This window comes from Panthera leo, chromosome B1 (genome assembly GCF_018350215.1).
Source record: "Panthera leo isolate Ple1 chromosome B1, P.leo_Ple1_pat1.1, whole genome shotgun sequence".
NCBI lineage: Eukaryota > Metazoa > Chordata > Mammalia > Carnivora > Felidae > Panthera > Panthera leo.
Window position 1 is genome coordinate 144549831 of NC_056682.1, and position 23854 is coordinate 144573684.

The 23854-nt window shown below is 41.7% G+C and overlaps 1 protein-coding gene across 1 annotated transcript in view; it reads left to right on the forward strand.

Annotated features, from left to right (window-relative positions):
- Positions 1-2854: 2854 nt before the first annotated feature.
- The window catches only part of BTC (betacellulin), a 42651-nt gene continuing 21651 nt past the window's right edge, over positions 2855-23854 (forward strand). Inside the window, exon 1 of the mRNA XM_042933997.1 lies at positions 2855-2918. Within this exon, the coding sequence (XP_042789931.1) occupies positions 2855-2918 (64 nt within the window). The remainder of the gene's footprint in view (positions 2919-23854) is intronic.

A 23854-nucleotide genomic window follows, 5' to 3' on the forward strand; every position in this document is an offset into this window, starting at 1 on the left:
AGTGATTTTTCACTGGTTTTCCTTAGAGACTAGTTCAGTGACTTCAAATGGAATATTTAAAAGCTCTCTACATAGATCATACCACTAATTTTCAACGAACTGCAATGCAAAATGTTTATCATTACAACAGAATATTATTTTTTAAAACTTTTTCACCATTCATATTTCTTTTCAGTCACCCACTCTTACTGGATTAAATAAGGTTAGTAGCCATTAGGAAGTCATCCTATACTACTGAATGCCTTAAAGCGATAATTGGGAGAATACAGGCTGACCTAGAAAGAATACATTCCCACATTTTCTTTTCTACCACCACCTGTGGCTTATATGTTGTGCCCACAAATAATCACAAGCTTACATTGTCCTATCCAGAGGTGGGAGGAGTGTCCCAGCTGGAGGCTGATCTGTGTAGGAGAAGATTCTAGCATAAAGGCCCTCCAAAGGAATCCACTCAAGCCTCATACCAGATTTGGGAGGGCTGGTTTTACCAGCCTAAAGCTGGCACAGGAAAGACACCACTAAGCAGTCATGTGGCCGGGGACAGTGGGGATACAAATCCTACCTTGTGACTCTGGTGGACTCTCCTTCCATCCTTAGTCTACAATCTTAAGCTCAGTTTACAATCTGAAACATTCAGACACACCTCAGCTACCCGAGTGAGGCCACAGAAAGGTCAGTTCTTACCTTCTACTCTTCCAAGGTTTATGGCTGAAAGCATAAGAGACTCTTAAAAACTGAGAACAAACTGAGGGTTGATGGGGGTGGGAGGGAGGGGAGGGTAGGTGATGGGTATTGAGGAGGGCACCTGTTGGGATGAACACTGGGTGTTGTATGGAAACCAATATGACAATAAATTTCATATATTGTAAAAAATAAAAATAAAAAAAAAAGTTTATGGCTGGATCATAGATTGACCTTCCTCCACCGAGTGAATGAATTGAGAGAGAGTGGGGGGGAAGGAAGGGAAGGAGGAGGAAGAGAGGTAAGAAGGAGGTGAAGAAAGGTAGGAAGGAAGGAAGGAAGGAAGGAAGGAAAAGGAAAGTGGCTTGACCTTGAAGAGATTGGACCTCCAGTGCCAGGAAATTTGGAAGGCATATTCTCCAGAGTACTTATTTTATTTCCAGCATTACATAAAACCCTTAGGGAAGGCTATTAATTGATCTGTGTATTAAATTACACTCTTTCATACTCTAGAGGCCTGAAAAAGTTAATTTACCATTTGAATGGTACGCATGATGAATACACCAAGGCCAGGCACTTTACAATACTCGACAGACATTTAGCCTTTTTTATTGTTTTGGTGTGCTTTATTTTTTATTAGTATCTATGGAAAAGGAAAATAAAATAGTTATGTTCTGTTGGAGATAGCAGGACAGCTCCTCAATAGTGAAAGATGCTTCAACATAGGGCCCTGGAGGAAGGAGAGACTATCAGAAAAGAAAAGAGAGGGAGGGAGATGAGGCCAAATCCCTAGCCTCCTGTGCACCTACCCTTTTTATTCGAGATGGGGTAACTTTCTTTCTCACAACCTTGGATTTCTTTAACCCCCATGCCTGTCCTATCAATGCTTTATGAGCTGTCATGTGGGGGCTAGAATGGGATTCTGAAAATGAACAGCTGATTTTTATTCCTCTGGATATATCAGTTGCCTGGAGCACTGAAATCATGGGAATTGGTTTTGAAATGAAATGTCACTTGTGGAAGACACGTGCATTATAATTTGTTTAATTTAAACAATGCGGGGGGACGGCCATCGGAACTGCATTTCATAGGCTAATGAATGTTTATTGGACTTTGGATACTATAGAACTAGGACTTCTGTACTGAGGGGGCGTGATTACATAGCGATCTTGCAAGACGAATACAGATCAGCATGAAAACAGCTGTGCCCTTTAGTTATTTTGCAGGCAAATATACTTAATCACATAAGGTAACACTGGATGTGGCGGTAAGGATGCTTTTCTGTTCCAGAAAATGATTGGTGCGGAACCATCGGATTCCACGTCTCCATAAAGAGAGGGTGTGATGAGGGAGCGAGTGCGGGAGGAGCCCAGGCAAAAAGCGTTTTTTAAATAGATCCAATACAGTGAATGAAAACACAATGAATAAAGGAGTCAGTGGGCACAGAAGAAAACAGAACGAAATTTCCAGAGTAGCTCTCGGTGAGCCAAACTTCCAGACACGCAACACACGACCCATGGGAGAGAAAGGCTTGTAGATTGTCAAAGGCCTGCGGTTAACCACAGCGAATGTTGGCTCTGGTCCCTCCGGAGACCCCAGCAATTGGTTGAAATAAGGGAGGCTAGCATTCAGGGCGCGCGTGGGGCTCCAGGGCGTTCCAGAAGTCTAGAGCCCGCGTCCCTCAGTGCTGCCTGCCGGCCCAGCAAGTGGGCCACCCCTCCGGGAGCATTCTTCTCTGCTCCCCACCTACCTGGCTTACGCCCCAGGGGGGAGGGAAACCGAGAGCCAGGTGCGACCCAGCAGGGGGAGTGGGTGAGCTGGCCCCAGGGCAGCCCGCATGTGTCCTCGAGCGTGGGTGTGGGGTAATTTGGGTGGGAACAAAGTGGAGGCTACCGCGACCGAGTCCCGCGCCTCGCTGGCGGGGTGTGTGCAGAAAGAGCGAGGATAAATAGGAGGCTCCCTCCTCCCAGCCCCACTCCCGGAGCCGGCCGGCCGCCCGCCCCGGGTGTTTGCCCGCCCTGTGGCCGGGGTGCCAGCCTGGGGAGTAGTTTCGTTTCCTGCTGGCCCGAGAGTAGTTTGCAGGCCCGCCCTCGGGCGCCCGCGGCCCGGGAAGGGGCGCAGGAGGAGGCGGGGGACTCGGCCAGGGGCTGTGCGGCCCCGTAGCGTGGGGTTGATGGACCGGGCCGCCCCGGCCGGCGGCGCCAGCTCCCTGCCACTGCTCCTGGCCCTCGCCCTGGGTAAGTGGAGCGCCGGGCACTGGAGCCCCAGGAGGAAAGTCTGGGGTGGAGTGGCCGGGAGGGCGAACCCTGATCCGCGCGGGCATCTGGACCCCAGGGCGCACTGGGGGCTGCAGCTCAGGGGCCTGTCGGAGCACCGTGACCATCTGGCTAGCACTGGGTTAAGGCTTGGGCACTTGGCACCTAAGGCTGCACCTGTCGGGGTTTCCGGAGGGTGGAAGGATCCTGTGGGCCCGGCTGCTGGGGCTGCAGACGTGAGCTCAAGTGCCATCGGGGCAGTGGGGGCGCCTTGACCTCCCTCGAGTGAGGCGCGTGGGAGGCCAGTCCAGCAAAGAAGGAGCAGGAAAGACCGGCCGGAGAAGGACCTTTGGAGGGAAGCAGAGGACCGAGCAAGATGGTGAGCAGTTTGGCAGGTGTGTGCGCGCCCTGGGCGTGTGCGAGAGTTAGAGACTTAAGGGGATGGCTCCTGGAGAGCCGGGCATAGATTCTGACACCCAGATCTTGTCAGGGCAGTTGGGAAGGGCTGGAGGAGAAAAGGAGACAACTTCTGAGACCTCAGTCTCCTGCTGCTGATAGGGAAATGGCATATTCTGCCCAGGACACTATCTAAGAAAGGCAGAGGTGTTTTGCTTGGAATATATTATTTCCTATTTTCAGAAGAAAGTGGGGAGGGAAAACTTTTCTTCGTTGAGAAAAATTACACTTGGGCTGTTAGGTTCAGGAGCACTGGCTGCTTTGCTGGTGAGGAAGGGTGGTGGGGATGGGGGACGTCTCTATAACTGAAGTGTCTACATGATTATCACTCCTGCCTTCAAGCCTGGGAAGGACTGGAGGGGTCCATTTCTCACGTGGAGGGGAAAGAGGTGGAATCTATATGGACACTTTGATTTGGCTGTAGTCCTTGGAGTAAGAGAGGTGGCTAGGTGTCACGACCTTGGTTGGAAGTGCATCTGACTTAGGGCCGTGATTAGAGAGAAGGGACTGATTGATTTAAGAAACCCAGCAGAGGAAGAAGTCGGTAACCATGTGATCAGGGCATCATGTGGAGTCTGAAGAAGAGCAATGGGGGTAGAGAGTTAGGCTCAGAAAACGGTGCTGATGCTTTGGACGGCATCACTCAGATGAAGCAGGTGTTTTCTTCCTCCACCTTGTCTGGACTGTCCAACAGAGTATTGACTGAGAATCTGTTACCATCAGCCAGATGTTAGAGTATATGGAGATAGGGGTGGGAAGAGGGCTCAAGAGATTCCTAAGACATGAGTCTTGCCTTCAAGATGTTATGCTGAATTTGGGAATGCCAGACCCACCGGTAGGAAACAGTAAGAGAAAAATTCATAAAACCAAGGAAGGGCTGGCTCACCAGTGACGGACCGAGTAGGGGAAAAAGCTGTGGTAAAGGACATGAGTGGGTGCTTCGATGCTTGGGTAACATTTGAAAATAGGGAAGAGAGGCCAATGATAGAAGGTGCGGTGTGGGTCGAGATGGGGGAGCTGTGGGCCGGAGGACCTGATTGTCTGACAGGTAAAATCCAGGGGTGAGCGAAGTAAGGCCTGGGTGAGCGCACTGTGCCAGCAGAAAGGTTATGGTAGGAGGGGTTGATAGACATTCTTCCCCCTGTACTATCACATCGTGCTTTATTTTTTCCTCAAAACGTGTCGCAAGGCAGAAATGGAAACAACAACAACAAAACTCTACTCCGGTGCTGTTGTACCCTCAGGATAACCTGGTTGTACATCTGCCCTGTTGAATGTTCGGCTTAGGGAACTGAATCTAGGCTCCAGATCCCCTAAGCTCCACTGCTTGCAAAATTCCGAAGGATATAAGTGGTTGGTGTCAGCGTTCCCGTAAAGTGATTCTAGTTCTCTCGCACATGCTTAGCTTAACTTTTCAGTCTCGTCCCTAATTTAAATCACATGTTCATGTCATTTACTTTTTGAACAAAATGTGAGCAATGCACTGTGTGATGCACTAACGTGTGTGTGTGTGTGTGTGTGTGTGTGTGTGTGACTGTGGAAAGTGCCTTGAGAACTGTGTGTGTGTGTGTGTGTGACCGTGGAAAGTGCCTTGAGAACTGGCCTGGAGCAGACATGAGATCTGGTTCCAGCTGGGCCATCCTGTGACTCTGAGATGTCTATAAATGACAGCTTTCTGGACATTGTTTTTTTCATTTGTAAAATGAAGGGGTTGCTTTAGATGAGCGTACGGTCCTTAGCAACATGACATTGTACTCATCTTTAACTAACATTTCCACTGGGAAGTTTAAGAGACTTCTTTGTACAACACTATTTAACTTCCAGTCACTTTGTAAAGGGATCTTTGTTTCATGCAAACTTTGTAATAACAGAGAGAATCATGGATGCATATTTCTTTGAGAAAGAAATTTCTTTGGGAAAGAGGCAACAACTGTGCTTAAAGTATTCTTTTTTTTTTTTTTATCTCAAAGCAATCAAACTATTCCTTTTTAAATTCTGTTTTTGAATTCCTTCCTCTCATCCAATTTCCGTGTAAAACTAAAACTGAGGGGCGCCTGGGTGACTCAGTCGGTTAATCAGTCCCACGCTTGATTTCGGCTCAGGTCATGATCTCCTGGTTCTGTGGGATCGAGCCCTGAGTGTGGCTCTGGCTCCTCACTCTCAGCATGGAGCCTGCTTGGGACTCTCCCTACCCCTCTCTCTCTCTCTCATCCCCTCCTCTCTAAATAAATAAATGAATAAATAAATAAATAAATAAACAAACTTAAAAAAATAACAAAAAACTGAAATCATAACCAGTGAAAAAGGTAAAAAAAAAAGTTACCTTTTAAAAATTGAGTTTTAAAATTAAAAATATGTTCCCCTCCTCATTAGAATCAAACACATTAGTGTTTGTAAGTTGGTTTCAGTTCTGCTTGAGAATACGGGCATTCATGCCATTTACCTACCTTCCAAGTTATAGAGCAGGTAGGTGACAGGAAGCAAAATTCCCATTAAACAGATGCAGTAACTGAAGCCCCGAGTGCTGTAAGATTTTGGGCTTTTCCTCTTGTCGTACTTCCGGTTTAGAAGAACGGGAGGAGTGTTTTTTTTTCCTCTTCAGAATCCCAGGTTTTGCACATAAGCAGCTGTTGCTAATTGATTTTTGCTATTGCCCCATTCTCAGTTGTTGTGTGGAAATTCCCAAATAATTCTGGAAGATCCCACCACGGCAGGCCTGCTTTGTCATGCCCACAGGAGGTGCCCCTGCTGCTGCTTTGGCCTGCCAGTGTCTGTGCTGAAGTCAAAGGCCCTGAGGACAGAGTACCTACGTCTGTCCCAGAGTCTCTGCTGACACCACTCGTCCCAGCACCCCCGTGTTCCTCAAGTCCTCAGAGAACACAGCGTGAGAACCTCATCTTGTTTTTTCTCGCTCTTTTACTGTAGTCTGCTCATGCCAAGACATAGGCATGAGTGTCACGAAGAGGACAGTCAGGCGGATAGTCAGAGGCACGGGCACCAAGCTTGTACCTTGAATCAGCTCTCGGCACCACCAGCTTGTCTTGTAAACGTCTCCATTAGGACTTAGCATCTTCCCAGCAGGGTCCAGACAAGCCAGAATCTAGGCTGCATGCAGTTGGGTCTAAGCCATGGTCCTGATACGCTTCCAAAATTGTTATGACAGACTCCTGGATCCGCAAAGTATCCATAGACCAGTGTATCAGGGTCAGGAGGGCTCCAAAGTAATATGTAAGAGGAAAGCAATCTTATTAAAATGGGTATGCTTTGTAATGCTACTAACAGCTAGCTTTCCCAGGCATATTAGTATCTTGAAGAAGGAATCTCGGTAGCTCAAATGACTCTCTAATTGCTAAAATTTGAAGCAGTCGAGGGTTTTTTAGATGGTTGGAGAGAGAGGGGGGATTTCCTCTTAATTCAGATCAGTTAGGCAATAACCTACTTTGATTATCAGCAAAGTCCACTCAAATAACCACGAGGTACTTTTGCTCATTCTTTACATTTTTTTGAGAATGTGTAGCATGTTATTTGGCTGACCTGTAGAGTAGAGGCACTGAGTCCAAAATGGTGATGAAAAGTATAACAAATGTTTGTGTTCAGGCTTTTTATTGAAATGTGCCTGAGTTGGTAGTATAACAGGATGAGTTATTAATACAACATTTCCCCCTTTCCAAAGTCATGGATTCATTCATTCATGTAGCCTTATTTACTTTGGGGGGGAGGGTGCATAAAGAGCGCCCGGCACATAGTAGGAGCTCAAAACATATTAGTTACTTGAGTGGGTGAATGCAAGTGTCTGTTGGTGACAATGCCCAGTCACTGAAAAAACGGCAGATTCGGTAAAGAAAGCTGTTCCATTTCTTGTTGGCAAAACACGTGCACAATCCAGAGATGCAGAAAGACTTGTCTCTTCGTCTCTTTTTACTCAGGACTTGCTTCCAGCAGCGCTAGAGATGCTTTCACAAAAGGACTTGTGTTCTGCCAGTAGGAAGTTTACTTCTGTTTCTTACGTGCTGTACGGGCGGCTCAGAAATGCTATAGGTCTCTCACATGTTTGCTTCGAGGGCAGATCTCATTAGTCAAAATAGGAGTTTTTAAAACAAGTGTTTAGGGGCCCCTGGGGGGGCTCAGTAGCTCGATAGTCTGACTTTGGCTCAGGTCATGATCTCATGGTTTGTGAGTTCGAGCCCCACGTCAGGCTCTGTGCTGACGGTATGGAGCCTGCACGGAGTCTGCTTCGGCTCCTCTGTCTGCCTCTCTCTCTGTCTCAAAAATAAATGAACATTAGGGGAGTCTGGGTGGCTCAGTTGGTTAAGCGTCCGACTTCGGCTCAGGTCATGATCTCATGGTTTGTGAGTTCAAGCCCCACATTGGGCTCTGTGCTGATGGCTCAGAGCCTGGAGCCCGCTTCAGATTCTGTGTCTCCCTCTCTCTCTTTCTCTGTCCCTCTCCTGCTCCTGCACTGTCTCTCTGTGTCTCTCAAAAATAAATAAATGTTAAAAAAATTAAAAAAAAAAACATTAAAATAATGTTTAGGGGTGCCTCGGGGGCTCAGTTGGTTAAGCATCAGACTATTTCTGCTTGAGTCATGACCCTAGGGTTGTGAGACTGAGCTCTGTGTCCGGCTCCGTGCTGAGCATGGAGGTTGCTTAAGATTCTCTCCCTCTTTCTGCCTTTGTTGCTATCCCCTTCTCTCTCTTGCTCTCAAATAGATAGATAGATAAATAGATAAAGCATTTAAAGGGGGAAGCAGGAAGGGCATTGGATTTAGGGTGTTGTCCAATGGGTCACCTAAAAATGCCCTTTGAATTCTGTGAGGTGTGAGGTAATTTGCGCTCTCGTCTGATGATGACTTTTCCTAACACACATACGTTGCATCGACTGGGCGTAACCGAGTTGCTATATTCATGGCTTCTGCTTGGTATTAAATGGAATAAAAACGTTTGGTGGAGCCTATGGAAGTTGAGATAGATTTGCTGTGTAGGCCGACTGCAGTCTGAGTTGTTAGTGTGGAGAAATCCTTACGTGATCTAACATTGTCTGTAAATATCTCACAGCCATCATTTGTCGGGAATGACAGGCCCACGTTCCCCTGTCTTGAGGTGAGTCACATAGTCCAGGCCTTTCCAGAGCAGGAGAGGACAGCCTGCCTCTGCCTCCTACTCCTGGAAGCCTAGTGGGAAGGCCAAGAACTGTCATCAGAGCTGAATGAGGCCCCTTTAGGAGGATTCACCTTTGACTTTTTCAGGACCACCTTCCCACTGAAATGCCATTCTGTGTTTCTGACACTTGACTGGTCCTGTCTCCTAGGGTGCCCGACCCAAGATGTTTCTGATGACACGAGCAGATACCTGCTTGACCTTTGGCGATGGAATCTCCACGTAACCCTTTACATTTTGGGGACGTTTACATTTGAAGAAGCATTTTCATGTCCTCGTCGCATTTGATCTTTACACCAAAAACAACCAGAGGGCAGTTATGTGGTATGCACGCCAGGCACTAGTCTAGAACCTAATGACCAGTTGTATCCGTATGACGCTATCCATCTAACACACAAGCTACACATCGTTCCCGTTCCCATTTATATAGGAGGATATGAAGCACAAAGGCATTAAGTAACTGGTCTAAGATTCTGGCTCTATGAGCGTGACCTACGGAAGATCAGGTAATGGTGCCTGGATCGTAGTCGGTAAATACTTGTTGCTGAAGGAGGTAAACAGAGGGGAGATGGGACAATGATATGTCATTGCATTGCAGAGGAAGCATTGAACTTCATCCTAGCAGTTTTCTACCATCTTTGCTTTCTCTTGCCGCCTGCCCATGTATTTGTGGCATCCCCAGCTCTGGATACACCTCAGCTTCGTGGATTCCTGGCTCTTTATCCCAGCCAGGAAACCTGCCTGCTTATATTTTAGGCCCAGATCATCCTAGCTGATGGTGAAGAGTTGGTGGGAAAAATGTTCCTAATTGAATCGCAGGCCTATAGCTAAGAATGGCTAAAAAGAACATATCCTGAGGCAGTATGGTGTTGTGGTCAAGAGTGTAGACTCTGGGACGGGCGATGTCTGGACATGACCCCCTGGTGCGGTGACTTACCAACTCCTTAACCTTGGGAAAACCTTTTAACCCCCCGGGCCTCAGTTTCTTCATCAATAAAGGCCAATAGTGACAGAACCAAGACTATTGTATGGTTCAATTAGCTAGAGCATAAAGCACTTAAAATGTGCCCAGAACATAGTAAATTCTGGATGAACATGGGCTACTATAATAGATAATAGGAGATTACAGAAGAAATGATTAATTATAATCTGTGTATTTTTAAAATTGTGGGTATTTTGATTCGGGGTACTTCTTTCATGTAATCCAGGCCTACCAGTTGATAGGGTAACTGTCTCTTATCTTTACTGAGAAAATTCCTTCTCCCACTAGTTATGAAATAGGAACTAGACAAAAATTCTCAAGAGTTCTATTTGACTGCTTTGTTAGAAAGGAACAAATGTAAAAAAATAATCCTGCAAAAGCAAAATGCATGTCTTCTTTCTAAAAATGTCTCTATAGATTCTTCTTCATCTGCCAAATTTGATCCTAGTTTTATGCCATGAAAAGCTTTACAGCGCTCGCCTGGCATTGACACTGAATCCCAACATCTTAAGGCTGAACTAGACCCAAAAGGCATCCTGCACCAGCAAAGAAACATGAAATATTTAGGAGATCTTTTTAATATTTTAGGTACTCTCATCAAAATGGGGTTATGTCACTTATTTGAATTATACAACTAATTGCCTTAATTAAAAAGAAATAAAACTCATCTTGGCAGAATGGATGATAGCACAGTGTCAAAATTTGTTTCTAAAAAATCATAAAAATGGAAAAATAACTAGAAATTATTTTAGGGAGTGCTCTCGTGACAAAATAATTTTTTTCAGGTTATAAAGTGTAAACAGCTATGCATAAATATTGTTGTTCTACAATATTGTCTTGTAACATTGAGGAAGTTATTTAATCTCCTTGTGCTGCATCATCTCATCTATAGAATGATAGTGATAATGATGTCTGTCATCTAGGGATACAGGATTGTTTTGAGGATAAAATGAGATAATTCAAGAAAAGATTTTAGCAGAATAATTGGCTACTAAATGTTCAGTATGTTACTAATATTCTCCCAACTTTGTGAAAATGTAGATAAGTTATTTTATACGTATTGACTGAAGAGGAGAAATGGAATCATTGTGTTTTTTAAGCCAATTGAAGTATTAGTGTTTGTGCTTTGATCAGAGGAAATTGCTGTAATATTCACCACTGGAAGCAAAGGGGAAAAAAACAGGAATCTGCTCCATCATAACCATGCTTTCAATAGTGCTTTAAACAGTTCCATTGGAATGTAAGTTCCATCATGGCAGAGATTTTTGTGTGATTTGTTCACATCTGTATTCCCAGAGCCTAGAACAGTGCCTGTACATAGTAAGTGCTCAATAAACATTTGTTCAGTAAATGAATCTGAGTGCCCATCAAGGAGTCCTCCTAGACCAGTAGCTTCTCATAGTGAATCACAAAGATCGTGATGTAAACTTTGTGTACACACACACACACACACACACACACACTAGCTTCTATATTCAAAAACAAAGAACCCTTTATGTCTTCCAATAACTCTTTATATTTCATCTTCACTGTCTCTGAATTTGAGAACAATGACTTATTTTAGGTAATTCTTCACTTGGATGGAAGCTCTGCCTGGTTTTACTGAGTAAGCTGACCTGATAGAATGAGATTTGCTCATGAAGTTTTAGTATTGACTGTCACCACCAGCAAAACATGAACTTATCCAAAAGCAAGGGTCTCTTGCCCATGGCATAGTGTTGGGGGGGGGGGGCTGTTGGAAAGTACTCTTTATTTCTAAACCATGTAATAATAAAGAAGACATAATCTAAAATTTTTTGCTAACGTGTGTCTAATAGCATTATAAAATGTGTCTAATACTGTGTTTAGCATTAAGGAGAATGGTCTAAGTATGTCATTGTCTTTCCACAAAGAGTTTGCATTATAATGGGAAAAATGTTCATCAGAAATGAATACCTAATAATGTTCAAATTACATAGTAAAACCTAAATATGACCTCAGAGAAGGAGAATCTGTTATGGGCTGGAGGGATTGGGGAAAAAAAAAATCATGAAGGAAATAGGGACCTGCATTAGTTTTTCCATGATGATGGTGGAGGAAACAATGGGAGAAAAATTAGAAAGTGGACAAATTAATAATTACCTTTTCTTTGTGGGTGCAGCAGAGAGTGAGAAGACCCAAATGTCTAGAACAAAGAGGTAATTTTGTTTGGTATTGAGGGAAATGTTGACTGGATAAGGACCTGGTTTCCAGGATGAGAATATTAGTTAGGATCCTGAATTCTTGATGCAGTGCCATTTTTGCAGGATTTTCTAGGAATTAGAGCCAGAAGATTTTGTAATTTAGATAAATACATGCATTTAGTTATACGTTAAGACTTTAACTTTAAAATGTTACATGGTCTCCTACCTGGGGAACTTGTTTGAATACTATGGGAACATCCAGATTCCATTTTACTGCATGCCCTGTAGCTTGGTGAAGAGCTGACCTCGTCCCTGTTTAAGTCCAGATTAGAGGCTGACCTGAGTGGTTTGTTTCTCTTTCCTAACCATGTACTGCTAGGCTTTCCATGGCTGAGGGTGGCTTATAATCATGAGGTAGCCCCAGGCCTATCTTAGAGTAGCAGATGCATTTGGTGAAAGAGGCTAATCCAAGAGGACCGATTCAAGAGCGTTAACTCCTGACCATAGAACATTTAGAGAAAAACAGAAGTGAATGAGTTTAATGTGCCTAACTCTTGACAGAGAGAAAGGACATTAATGGAAAATTGGTGGAGTTAGAACGAAGTCTTGAGTTTATTTATTCTTCTCACTGGCTCCCCCACCCCCCTTTTCTATGACAGCTTCATTCTCTAACATTAAAGATGTCATTTAGTGCCTAACTCATGTCAGAAGGCCTCCTTCTTGGGAGTGTAATAATAATGGATAATGGGTAGCTATTGTAGTATTTTCAATAGGGGATTAATACAGGGAATGCAGTGGTTTTAAGATTGCTTTTCATTTGCAGAATGGATCAGATGAGGAGAGGTTAATAAGAGGCAAATAAAGCAGAAGCTACTGTTCTAGGCTAGGAAGTAGCCTAGAAAGTCTGGACCAGGCATCGGAGAGAAAAGAATAAATTCAATAAATACTTTTAAGTAAGAATTTATGAGACATAATGACAAGTCATGTGTAGGTAAGAAAGGGGAAAGAGGAATGAATTAAAGTTGTCTCCAAGACTGCTAACCTGAGAGAGAAAAAGAATTTATGATGCCATATGTGAAATAAAGCTGCTTTTTGTTTTTTGGGGGTTTTGTTTGTTTGTTTTTTGTTTTTTTGGTGGGGATGTGAAATGCTTTTGAGATATTCAAATGTCTTACTTATGAGCATTTGGAAATGTGGAAATTGACTTCAAGTTAGAGCAGTGGGTCCCAAATCTGATTGTTCTCCCAAGAAATGTAAAAGGTACAAATTATCAGTCCTCTTCCTAGACCTGCTAAAGTCTGGTAGAGATGTTCCTATGAAACTAAATTTTTAAAGACTTTCCAGGAGAAAAAAAACCCAAGTATTTCTTATGGAATAATTGCAAATAATGTGTGTAGATTCTCCCCCAAGTAGGGAGTAGAAATTAATTCCTTGCTCCGTTTGAGTGTAGGCTAGTTTTAGTGACTTGTTCCCAAAGAATAGAGTATGAACAGGAGAAAGAAAATGGTATCTTTACAGTGTAAAAATCTGGCAAATGCCACTTTAACTAAGTGGCCAGGATTAACATAACAGGGTTAATGATGTCATATAAATATCATGTATCTTTCATATAATGTGATGAGGGAACACTTCTCTTTAGTGTTGTTCCTAAAATCCATAATCCCAGTCCAATCATTACAAAAATACCAGTCAAACCCAACATTGAAGGGAATTCTACAAAATACCTGACCAGTACACATCAACTTTGTCAATGAAATCATAAAACTAGCAAAACAAAGCACAGAAAGAATGAGAACCGGTCACAGACCACAGGAGACTAGGAAGCTTGACAGAGAGAAAGCACGTTAATGGAAAATTGGTGGCATTAGAACGAAGTCTTCAGTTTAGTTAACAGTAATATACCAATGTTGGTTCTTCATTTTGATAAATATGCTACCTCGAATGATGACATTAGAAGAAAGAAAAGTAGGTGAGGGGAGTACAGGGGTACAGGAATGCTCTGTATTTGCAACTAGTCTATAAACCCAACATTATTATGAAATAAAAAGTTTAGTACAAAAAAAAAAGAGGCTTTATAGGAAATTCTAATGGCTACCTAGTTTGGACAGTCACCTGGTCAGAAAATACGGCTAAAAGCATAAAGTAATTATTTAGCTGATTATAATTTCAGGATCTACCACAGTGCCTAGCACATGATAAATTCTCAGCCAATATTTATTTAAATACTGAGTCCATGGGTATTTTGTGATATTGTCTGGCATTGTGAAAAAGAACACCAAGGCAAAATCATAGCGATAGAAAGTAGAATGGTGGTTGCCAGGGGCTGGAAGAGGCGAGAATGGGGAGTCATTATTTACTAGGTAAAGCATTTCAGTTTTGCAAGATGAAAAAAGTTCTAGAGAGGGATGGTGCTTATGGTTGTACAATGGTATGAGTATGTGTAGTAGCACTGGGCTGAACACTTAAAGATGGCTAAGGTAAAGAATTTTATGTTATGTGTGTTTTACCACAATAAAAACATTTGGGAAAAAAAAGACTGAGAGTAGAGTGCTGGTGGCACCAATTTTTGTGGTGTGGGAGACAGGAAAAGGGTTGGCAGAGTTGAGTGAAAAAGGAAGGACAAGTCAGGAAGCCAAGAATGGGGGTGGATTTTAGATGGAAGATTTGGGAAGGTCAACCATATCAAATACTGTGGAGGAGGAGGAGGCTGAGGATCAAGAAGATGCCACCGGTGGGTGAGCTATGGGGAAATCACTGGTGCTCTTAAAAAGTCCGAGACAAGACACTGGTGGTAACTGAAGACACCACCCCCCCCCCCCCCCCCCCCCCCCCCCCCACACACACATGACTGAGAGGATAGAAGTTGAAACGGTGGGTAGAAAAGAGAAAAGTTTGGCTTATGAGAGCCGATTTCACCCCACTGGAAAGTTGTCTCAACAAAGGTGTCCTCTGTGCAGTTCAGAGGGCACAACTTGGATTAATGAACTAAAATTCCAGGAAGACGTCTCTCACCTTAATTTTCTCCCGTGTGGAGCTTTGAAAAAAGTGGAATCAGCTGCTTGGGATGTGGTGGCTTCCCATGCCTGGACATGTTTATGGTCTGCTTACACTTATGGAAGTTGTGTAAAAATGATTCCCGAGTTAGGTAGGAAGTGTGTCAAATGACCAGCAAGGGTTCCTGTGTCTCTGTGAACATACATCATGTTACTGCACTTTGGGAATGCTTTGGAGTTTGGAAGATAGGGTTTTAAATCAAGACACTGTCAGGGGACCTCTCTGGGAAGAGAAGAGGCGGGACACTTGGAGCCTTGTGAACCAATGGTGTTGAATTTTGAAAAGTAGCTTGAGTTTTTCCTTCCTAAACTGTATTCAGCGACCTATCTTCTCATGAATGGAGATATCAAGGTTAACATCATCAGTGATGTCATGTGGGTATCATGCACTTGTCACATGATGTAATAAGAGGATATTTTGGGATTTAGAACCAATACCATGCCCAGGCTATTTTGACCTTCTATTTTACCATTTATTAGGAAAATGATTTATCAGTGGGGATCTGATTATGAATACAAAAAAAAAGAAAAGAAAGAAAACCCAAAACCTCTGGCATAACTTTAACTGATAAATTATATTGACAAAAGTTTCAAATGTGATTCTTTCAGGAGACACATGTCTAACATTGCCATCCTTTGATAGGAAACATCTATGTGGAAATCCTATAATCACATTTAGATACCTGACAATTGTAATGGAGGGTACAAACAGTGGCTGAATGTGTGATTTAGATGCAAGAAGAAACTACACCCAAGAATAAGCTATGCTTCCCATTTGCCTTTGTAGAAGCCCAACAAAGGAAACCCGTCCCTTTTTCTTACTGATGTCTATCCATCAGCATTCACCACTATTAAATACTTCTTAAGTGGTTTTCTAGACTGGTCAGATCCTTCTGTTGGGAATCTGTCTTTCAGGATGTGGTGAACAGACACTACAAAGCTTTGTCTGGAAATATGTGGTGTGACCATGTCTTAATGCATCTTATTTTCCTAGGTCACACAAGGAAATCAATTGAATTATTGCACAGTCACACCATGCACATCAAGAAGGCCCTTGTTCTTAATACTCTTGGTGGAATTCTTCCCTCCAGCTGGACAGCTTTACTCATTATCTCCCAAACACACTACACTCGTTTCTATGTCATTGCCTTTGATTCAGTTTAGTTCCCAATCTCTGAAACTTTTCCCTATGATTTCTCCAGCTTAACACATTGCCTCTTTTTGGGATTCCAATAGAATCTGTTTTCTATATGCCTGACACTTAAACTATATGGCCTAATATTTCTTTCTTTCTTTATACTTTTGGTCTCTGCAAATAGTTTTATTGGTAAAGAAAATAATTTATTAATGTTAAGTTGGATTGGCTTTCCCTAACGCATTTTTAAGACCCTAAATTCTGGGGCTTTTTCAGGTTAGGTAAGCATCTACTCTAAAATTCTATGTTCTTTTCCTTACCATTATTAAAGTTTGATGACTGTTTCGCCATGGGTCAGAGACTGTGTTATCACTAAATCCAGAGGCCAACTCCACATTTTCTCCTCATTTTGCAATCGGATTATCCTCCCTGATAACAAATTGTTCTTTTGGTTGGTTCCTTTCGCCTCCTCTCTATGGACTACTATGGAAATTCAGTGAGCCAAGAGCTTTTCATTTAAAGTATTATAATGTCTGACTGTCTGGAATGGTCTTATCATAAAGGAATGGGAATCAAAAAGTCAAGTTTTGACAACTGATGATTTCTAAGAAACTAGCTCTAGGTTATTATGGGGCTCCCATTCAATTTAGTTATTGTGACAGATTTAATAATGGTCATGGTGAGAAAAAAAGAGGTTGATTTACTGGCAAAGGCATTATTGTAGTGTTGACAGTTTTCAGATATATTAGTTAGTTTATGTGTGACAGGTTGTTAAATTATTTCCCTCTCTGGGCTTTAAAATATGAGATTGTGGAGTACTCTTATCAAAAAAGTGTTATCCATCATTCCTTAGCCTTTCTTAAACAACAAGATACTGTTTCTGCCATTTGGGGTAAAATTTTACATTGGAGAAGGAAAGAGTTTATATTTTAATTTCTTAATTTTGAATGAACATAAAGTATTTGTGAGGACCCCCTTATTTTTTTCTGTCCTATCGCTGCTTCTCTTCCTAGCTCTGAAAATCCAGAAGCCTGTCCTTGAGTTTTATAGCATACGCAGTTTTCCAGGTGATTTGAGAGATATTGGAAAAATACATCCTTATCTTAGAACATGTCTTTCCATGAGATGTCCTGATGCCCCAAATCCTCACTGTCCTGGGACTCAAATGTTACACCCCTCTTAAGAGTCTTCGACTATTTCCCTTATATCTGCTCAACTCCCTACCCATAGCAGACTGCTGTTCTTTTTTCTTTTACAGTAAGCATTTGTGTTTTTTAATGTTTATTTATTTATTTTTGAGAAGGAGAGAGAGACAGGCAGAGAGAGAGGGAAATAGAGAACCCCAAGCAGGGTCCACATTGTCAGTGTAGAACCCGATGAGGGACTCAAACTCATGAACCATGAGATCTTGACTTGAGCTGAAAACAAAAGTCAGATGCTTACCTATCTGAGCCACCCAGGCACACCTAGGTTGCCCTGTTTTTGGACTTGGATAACACCATGTCCCAGGACATCAGTTCTGGCCTCTCATTCAGCAAGGGCCAGAGATGGAAGGAGTTAGCACTCATAGGGAATTTTGTCCAGGAAATGGGCGATGAACGTGACTGAGGCAGATAAATTTCTCCTTCATTCTTTGTTCCATGATCTACTTCAAGATGCATTCTTTAAAAATGCTTTGTATAGCTTATGTATGAGTGAACGTGTTGTCTGAGCAAATTTCAGTGTCTTTTTGTGGTGCAACTTGGAGCTGCATCAGTGTGATGAGTACACACATTGCATTCATTGCTTTGCCTTCTTCTTTGCTTCATTTCCTTTTTTTTTTTTCTCATTATCATGACCCCAGACCATGTACCTCCCAAATAAAGTCATAATCCCTTCATTTGTATCTCAGACTTTGCTTTCTAGAAGACTCAGGTTGAAGCACTTGATTTTAGAGTATTTGAGTTAAGCCATTTCTCTCCTTGTATATCTGCACTGAAAGCAAATACATTTGGAAAGGAAATTATATTTAAAAGCTATCCTCTATTTGGAGGAATTTCAGGCCAGGACAGAGATTCTGGTTTATAGGAGGGCAAAACAACAATGGAAAAAGAGGTAGTTAACAAAAAATGCTGGAAGAGAACACCAATGTCAAACTTCACCTATTTCAGCTTTTGTCTCAGCCAACCACAAGCGCACGGTGATAAACATCATTCCATTCCCTAATAGTTTTTTCGACTGCATGTTAAACATTATTTCTTTTTTCACCTTAGAAAATTCTCTCTGTATAGTACGCATACTCAGGATTCTGTTTTTCTTCTTGACAATGAAGATACAATGAGAAAATCCCCCAGATCCTGATAGCTTTTACTCTGACTGTTGATTAAAACTTCGAAGACTGTATGAACTTTATTTTTTTTAACTAGAGATATGATTTATAATCCACTTGGTTGTTAGACAGTACCACCCCAAGGATCTGCCTTTATCTATTGTTTTTGTATCACTGATTCACTTAACCAACCAACTGAATCAGTAATCCCATCAGACATACACAGTGTGCTAAGTCAGGAGCAGAAGTGTCCTGAGAATACAAAGAAGCATACAAGTAGAAAATGCCATATTTCTATTCATCAATTAAAAATTCTGGAAAGGAACAGTGCGGGGGGAAGGCCAACATACAGTTTTGCCTCGCTAAGTACATACATATAATTACACTGTAGGAATGTGGTATGTGGTATGCATACATATATGTGTATGTATCTTTTGTACTTTATTTCATAACCATGTTTTATACATGGATCAAATCACAGCATAGATGTAGAAAAATGTCAATATCCACTTATGAGAATGATAATTTACTGTTTTACCAGAGTAATTAGAATTCTCTTTTTTACTTCAGGTCTTTATAGCTGCCACCGTGTGGAGTACCTACCCTGTGCCAGGCGTTACCAAGGTTAATAATTCATAATTTATTTTTCTTTAAGCACATAGCTCTATCTCTACCATGTAAGTTACTTATTATGGGCCTCAGTTTACAGATGGAGACCCTGAAGTTCAATGTTCAGTGTCTTAATCATAATCACAAAGCTAGTGATGAGAAGGTGTATCCAGGATTCAAATGCAGTGCCATTTGACTCCAAACTTACTCTTTCCCCATTAATCTGTACTGCTCCTTTCTAATATAAATAGAATTTTAGGGATTTGACTATGAAATATTCTTCCAGTTTCTGCTTATATTTGTAGATTGATAAATTCTCCTCTGACTTACAGTTGGATTCTCTCTTTCTTTCTTTCTTTCTCTCTTTCTTTCGAGAGGAAAAGAGGGTGCAAGTGAGTGAGGGGCAGAGAGAGAGAGAGAGAGAAAGAGAGAGAGAGAGGGCGAATTCCATGAGGGGCAGAAAGAGAGAGAAGTGGGGCTTACCTAAAGCAGGGCTCACCCAAAGCGGGGCACGAGCTCTCCAGAAGCAGGACTCGAGCTCCCCAACTGTGAGATCATGACCTGAGCTGAAGTCAGACACTTAAACTGACTGAGCCATCCAGGCACCCCTACAGTTGGACTTTCTAGTGGGGGCATGGAGTGTGGTTCAAATCCTAAAATCAGATATATATGATGTCGTAAGAAATCATTGGATTTGAAGTTGTCCTACATCATCAGAATACAGATGAATGGCCATTTTGTGATAATGTTATATTTTTTATTTTTAAAATATAAAATGCACTTGGCTCTAAAAATGGAAAATTCAGCTCAGAGATGAGGCAAATACAACGCACATGACTGTTTAGGTTGGTCACATTTGATTTTTTGAAATAGTTGACCCAGCTGGCGTATAACTTACCTCAGCATTTAGCAGTTAGCTATGAGACAGTGGGTCATGCTCCTTGTCAAGCTGTGTCTCTTTCAATGCTTATATTGTTCCCAATGACTTCATTCTCCGTGCTGGCTGACAGGGATAATACTTTTAGTAAATTCAGTCATTTTTAATTTGAGCATCTTGTAAATGGAGCTTTGACGCACGAAAGTAGAATTGGGTTGCTTTTCTTTTTTATCTTTAATGTTATGAGTACGGTGGATATTTAAAAGCTAGCACCAGAAATACTCAATTTCCAGTCACTTTACAAACAACTGATCTAACGTTATTTTGTTTTGTTTTGTCTTTATCGTGTTAATGCATCTTTCAGAAATTCTGCCAGCCACATGAAGTAGGTTGGATGAAAGAATAAAAAAGGCAAAAGACTGTGAAATATATGAATGATAGGTGACATCTAATACAGTTTTAAAAGGGACATCTAAAAAGTTTAGAACTATTTTTTAGGTAAAAAGTAAAATATGAAACAAAACAGAACAATGACAAAAAAGAACAAATAGACCATCAATATACCACTTCCCAGTAGTACAAGAGATTTAGCAGTTTCCTTTAATTGTACGGAGACTAAAACCCCCGTGTTTAATCAGACAGCCAAAAATGGCCAACGTGCTATGGGGCTGCATTACCAGAAATAAGGTGCCCTCAATTTGGGGGTTGAGAGCCCCATTCTACTCTGTCTTTGCCAGACCATGTGAAATGGCACTTTGGTTTGACCTTACATATAGAGGACCGTGGCAAGGTTTATAAGGGTCTTGATGATGACAGGGAAAATGTACTTGAAGGATCCAGGATGTTTAGCCTGAAGAGAAATTCTTTCAGGGAGACTTGATAGCTGGTTTCAGATAGATGAGAATCTGTCATGGGAAAGAGTAGATTTAATCCAGGGGCGCCTGGGTGGCTCAGTCGGTTAAGTGTCCGACTTCGGCTCAGGTCATGATCTCGCGGTATGTGAGTTCGAGCCCTGCATCGGGCTCTGTGCTGACTGCTCAGAGCCTGGAGCCTGTTTCAGATTCTGTGTCTCCCTCTCTCTCTGACCCTCCCCGTTCGTGCTCTGTCTCTCTCTGTCTCAAAAATAAATAAACGTTAAAAAAAAAAATTAAAAAAAAAAAAAGAGTAGATTTATTCCAGGTGATTCTAATGAGCAGAGTAAAATTACAGGAAGGCAAAACCCAGCTTCACATAAAGAAGCATTTATAGAGCTTAAGACATAGGTGCTTAATAAACATTTTAAAAAAGATTTTTTTTAATGTTTATTTTTGAGAAAAAGAGAGAGAGAAAGAGAGAGAGGGAGTGCGCAGGGGAGAGACAAAAAGAGAGGAAGACACAGAATCAGAAGCAGGCTCCAGGCTCTGAGCTGTTAGCACAGAGCTGGAAGCAGGGCTCGAACCCACCAACCAGGAGATCATGACCTGAGCCAAAGTCGGATACTTAACCAACTGAACCACCAAGGCACTCAATAATCTTTCTGAATGAAGGAAGGACTGCAGTTGAAAGAATGGATGGATGGTCTCATTGAAGTGGACTGCCTTAGAAGAGAGTGAATACTCTCTCTACTGAAATTTTTTTTAAAAATTTTTTTTAACGTTTATTTATTTTTGAGACAGAGAGAGACAGAGCACGAACGGGGGAGGGGCAGAGAGAGAGGGAGACACAGAATCGGAAGCAGGCTCCAGGCTCTGAGCCATCAGCCCAGAGCCCGACACGGGGCTCGAACTCACGGACCGTGAGATCGTGACCTGAGCTGAAGTCGGACGCTTAACCGACTGAGCCACCCAGGCGCCCCTCTCTACTGAAATTTTAAAGGCCAACTTGATGAACTCTCCCAGAGGATGATTTTAGTTGGTTGGTAGGATATTTTAATATGTGTAAAATTCTTACTAATTCTGGAACTGAAATTCAACAAAATTTGTGACTCTTCTGAATGAAAATCTTGTTATATTTTCCACATCTGAGTACGATATTTTCTTTCATTTTCTCTAAAGTAGAATCCATACTTTCTCTGATGCAAATAAGGATTATTTTAATAACATGTTGTTTTAAACAAATTCTTTTACTCTATTATTTCATTTAATTTTAATGAACTAGATTATTGGATGGGCAGAGAACCTATGATTCTAATTTTTCTTGAGGGAAAAGGTCAGGAGAGGTTGCTAATTAGCTCAAGATCACATAGTGAATTAATGACTGAGTTCAATGATCTTTCCGTAAGATAATGGAACTCTCCTTAAGAAAATTTTTAAGAAGCCAAAATTCGAGCCTTCAAGGTTGTGTGACTGATTTATATTAAAACAACACATTCAAAATGAAAGCTGTATTTTAGAGAAAAAATATTAAAACAGGTTGGAGAGATTGCAATGGTTCTCAACCAGGTCAATTTTCCTCCCAGGAACATTAGGCAATGTCTGGAAATTTTTTGATTGTGACAACTCAGAAGTAGGGGGTGGGGAAGGGGTGGGATGCTACGGGAATTTAGGAGATAAAAGGCAGGACTAATCATCCTAGAATGCACAGCCTCCCATAACACAGAATTATCCAGTGTGAAAGTTGAGAAACCTTTGGATGTTTTGCATCCATTTAAACCAGAACTTGGATTCCTTTGAACAGTGAGGTGCGATGTATAGCATGTAAAATACCTTTAAGCTCTTATTTTCTAAAGACTTTTCATTTACTCAGAATAAAGTTATATTTGCCAAATTGCTACTTTTGACTGCCAAGGATTATACGTTGCGGAAGAAGCCCTGCCTTTCAGGCTAAGCATTGTAAATCTTTTCTGCCTCTACTAATAGTCCTTTCTTTGCCTCTTTCCTATACCTTTGGCATCTTTCTATCAATTTTCTCTCACAATAAAACCAAAAACAACTGGGGCCCCTAGGTGGCTCAGTCGTTGACCATCCGACTTCGGCTCAGGTCATGGTCTCACGGTTTGTGGGTTCGAGCCCCGCGTCGGGCTCTGTGCTGACAGCTCAGAGGCTGGAGCCTGCTTCGGATTCTGTGTCTCCCTCTCTCTCCACCTCTCCCCCACTTGTGCTCTGTCTCTCTCTCAAAAATAAATAAAATGTAAAAAAAAAAAAACTTAAACCAAAAACAACCCTCTTTTTTTCTTTATATATTGACTGATCTTTTCCCTCTCTTTCTCAGTTTGACGTCTTTGAAGAGTCATCTGCAATTATTTGCATACTTTCTAGGCATTAATGTTTCTTCCTAATGTTTGTCTTTTGGCATCCCTTATACGTGTGCTTGGCACAGCAATCCAGCGAATCACTCAAGCCACAAACTCCAGTCACTCTAGACTTCTTTTTTTCTCACTGCCTACCTTATCCCACCAGTCACCGAGTCTTTTCTATTTTACTTTGTGACTGAGTCTCGCAGATTCATTTCTTCTTCCCCATACCCACTGCTGCCACCTTTGTGTTAAAGTACTGGTGTTAAAGTAACCTTTCCAAACCAAAAAAAGAATTCCGTTGTGTCTCACTTAAAGGTTTTCAATGACCCCAACTTAGGTGCCTAAGAATCCAAAGTAATTAATATGGTCATTTGCTGTTACCTACCCGCCCCCCAGCCTTCTCTCCAATCACAATCCCCACCAGACAAACCAGAATAAGTTGTGTTATGCATATTGTGTCTTCTTACAAGTTGTCCCTTTTGTTTAGAATGCCTTGGTCAATTACAACTTTATGTGTCCTTTTCTTTAAAATTAATTTTAGTTTAGGGCTCCTGGGTGGCCCCTCATTGGGCTGCACACTGGCCATGAAGCCTACTTAAAAATTAATTTTATTTTAATTAGTATGTATAATAAATCATCATAATATGTATAATAAATATTTTAATTAAATTATGAATAATAAATATACATAGATTTTTAAAAGCCCCAAGAGTACTAAAAGGTTTATAACCAAAAATAGCATAAAAACTTAAAAAACAAAAACAAAACACACAAAACAAAACACACCAAAAACAAACAGCAGATCTTTGCACCAAAGCTTCCTGCCTCTCTGCCTCCTGGAAGCAACCACTTTTGTCTATTTTAAGTGCCTCTTCTGCATTTACCTCCCTCATGCTAAATAACTTGCTTGTAATGCTATTTCTTGGCTTGTCAACTTAAACTTTCCCTACTGAATTTCTCCTCTCC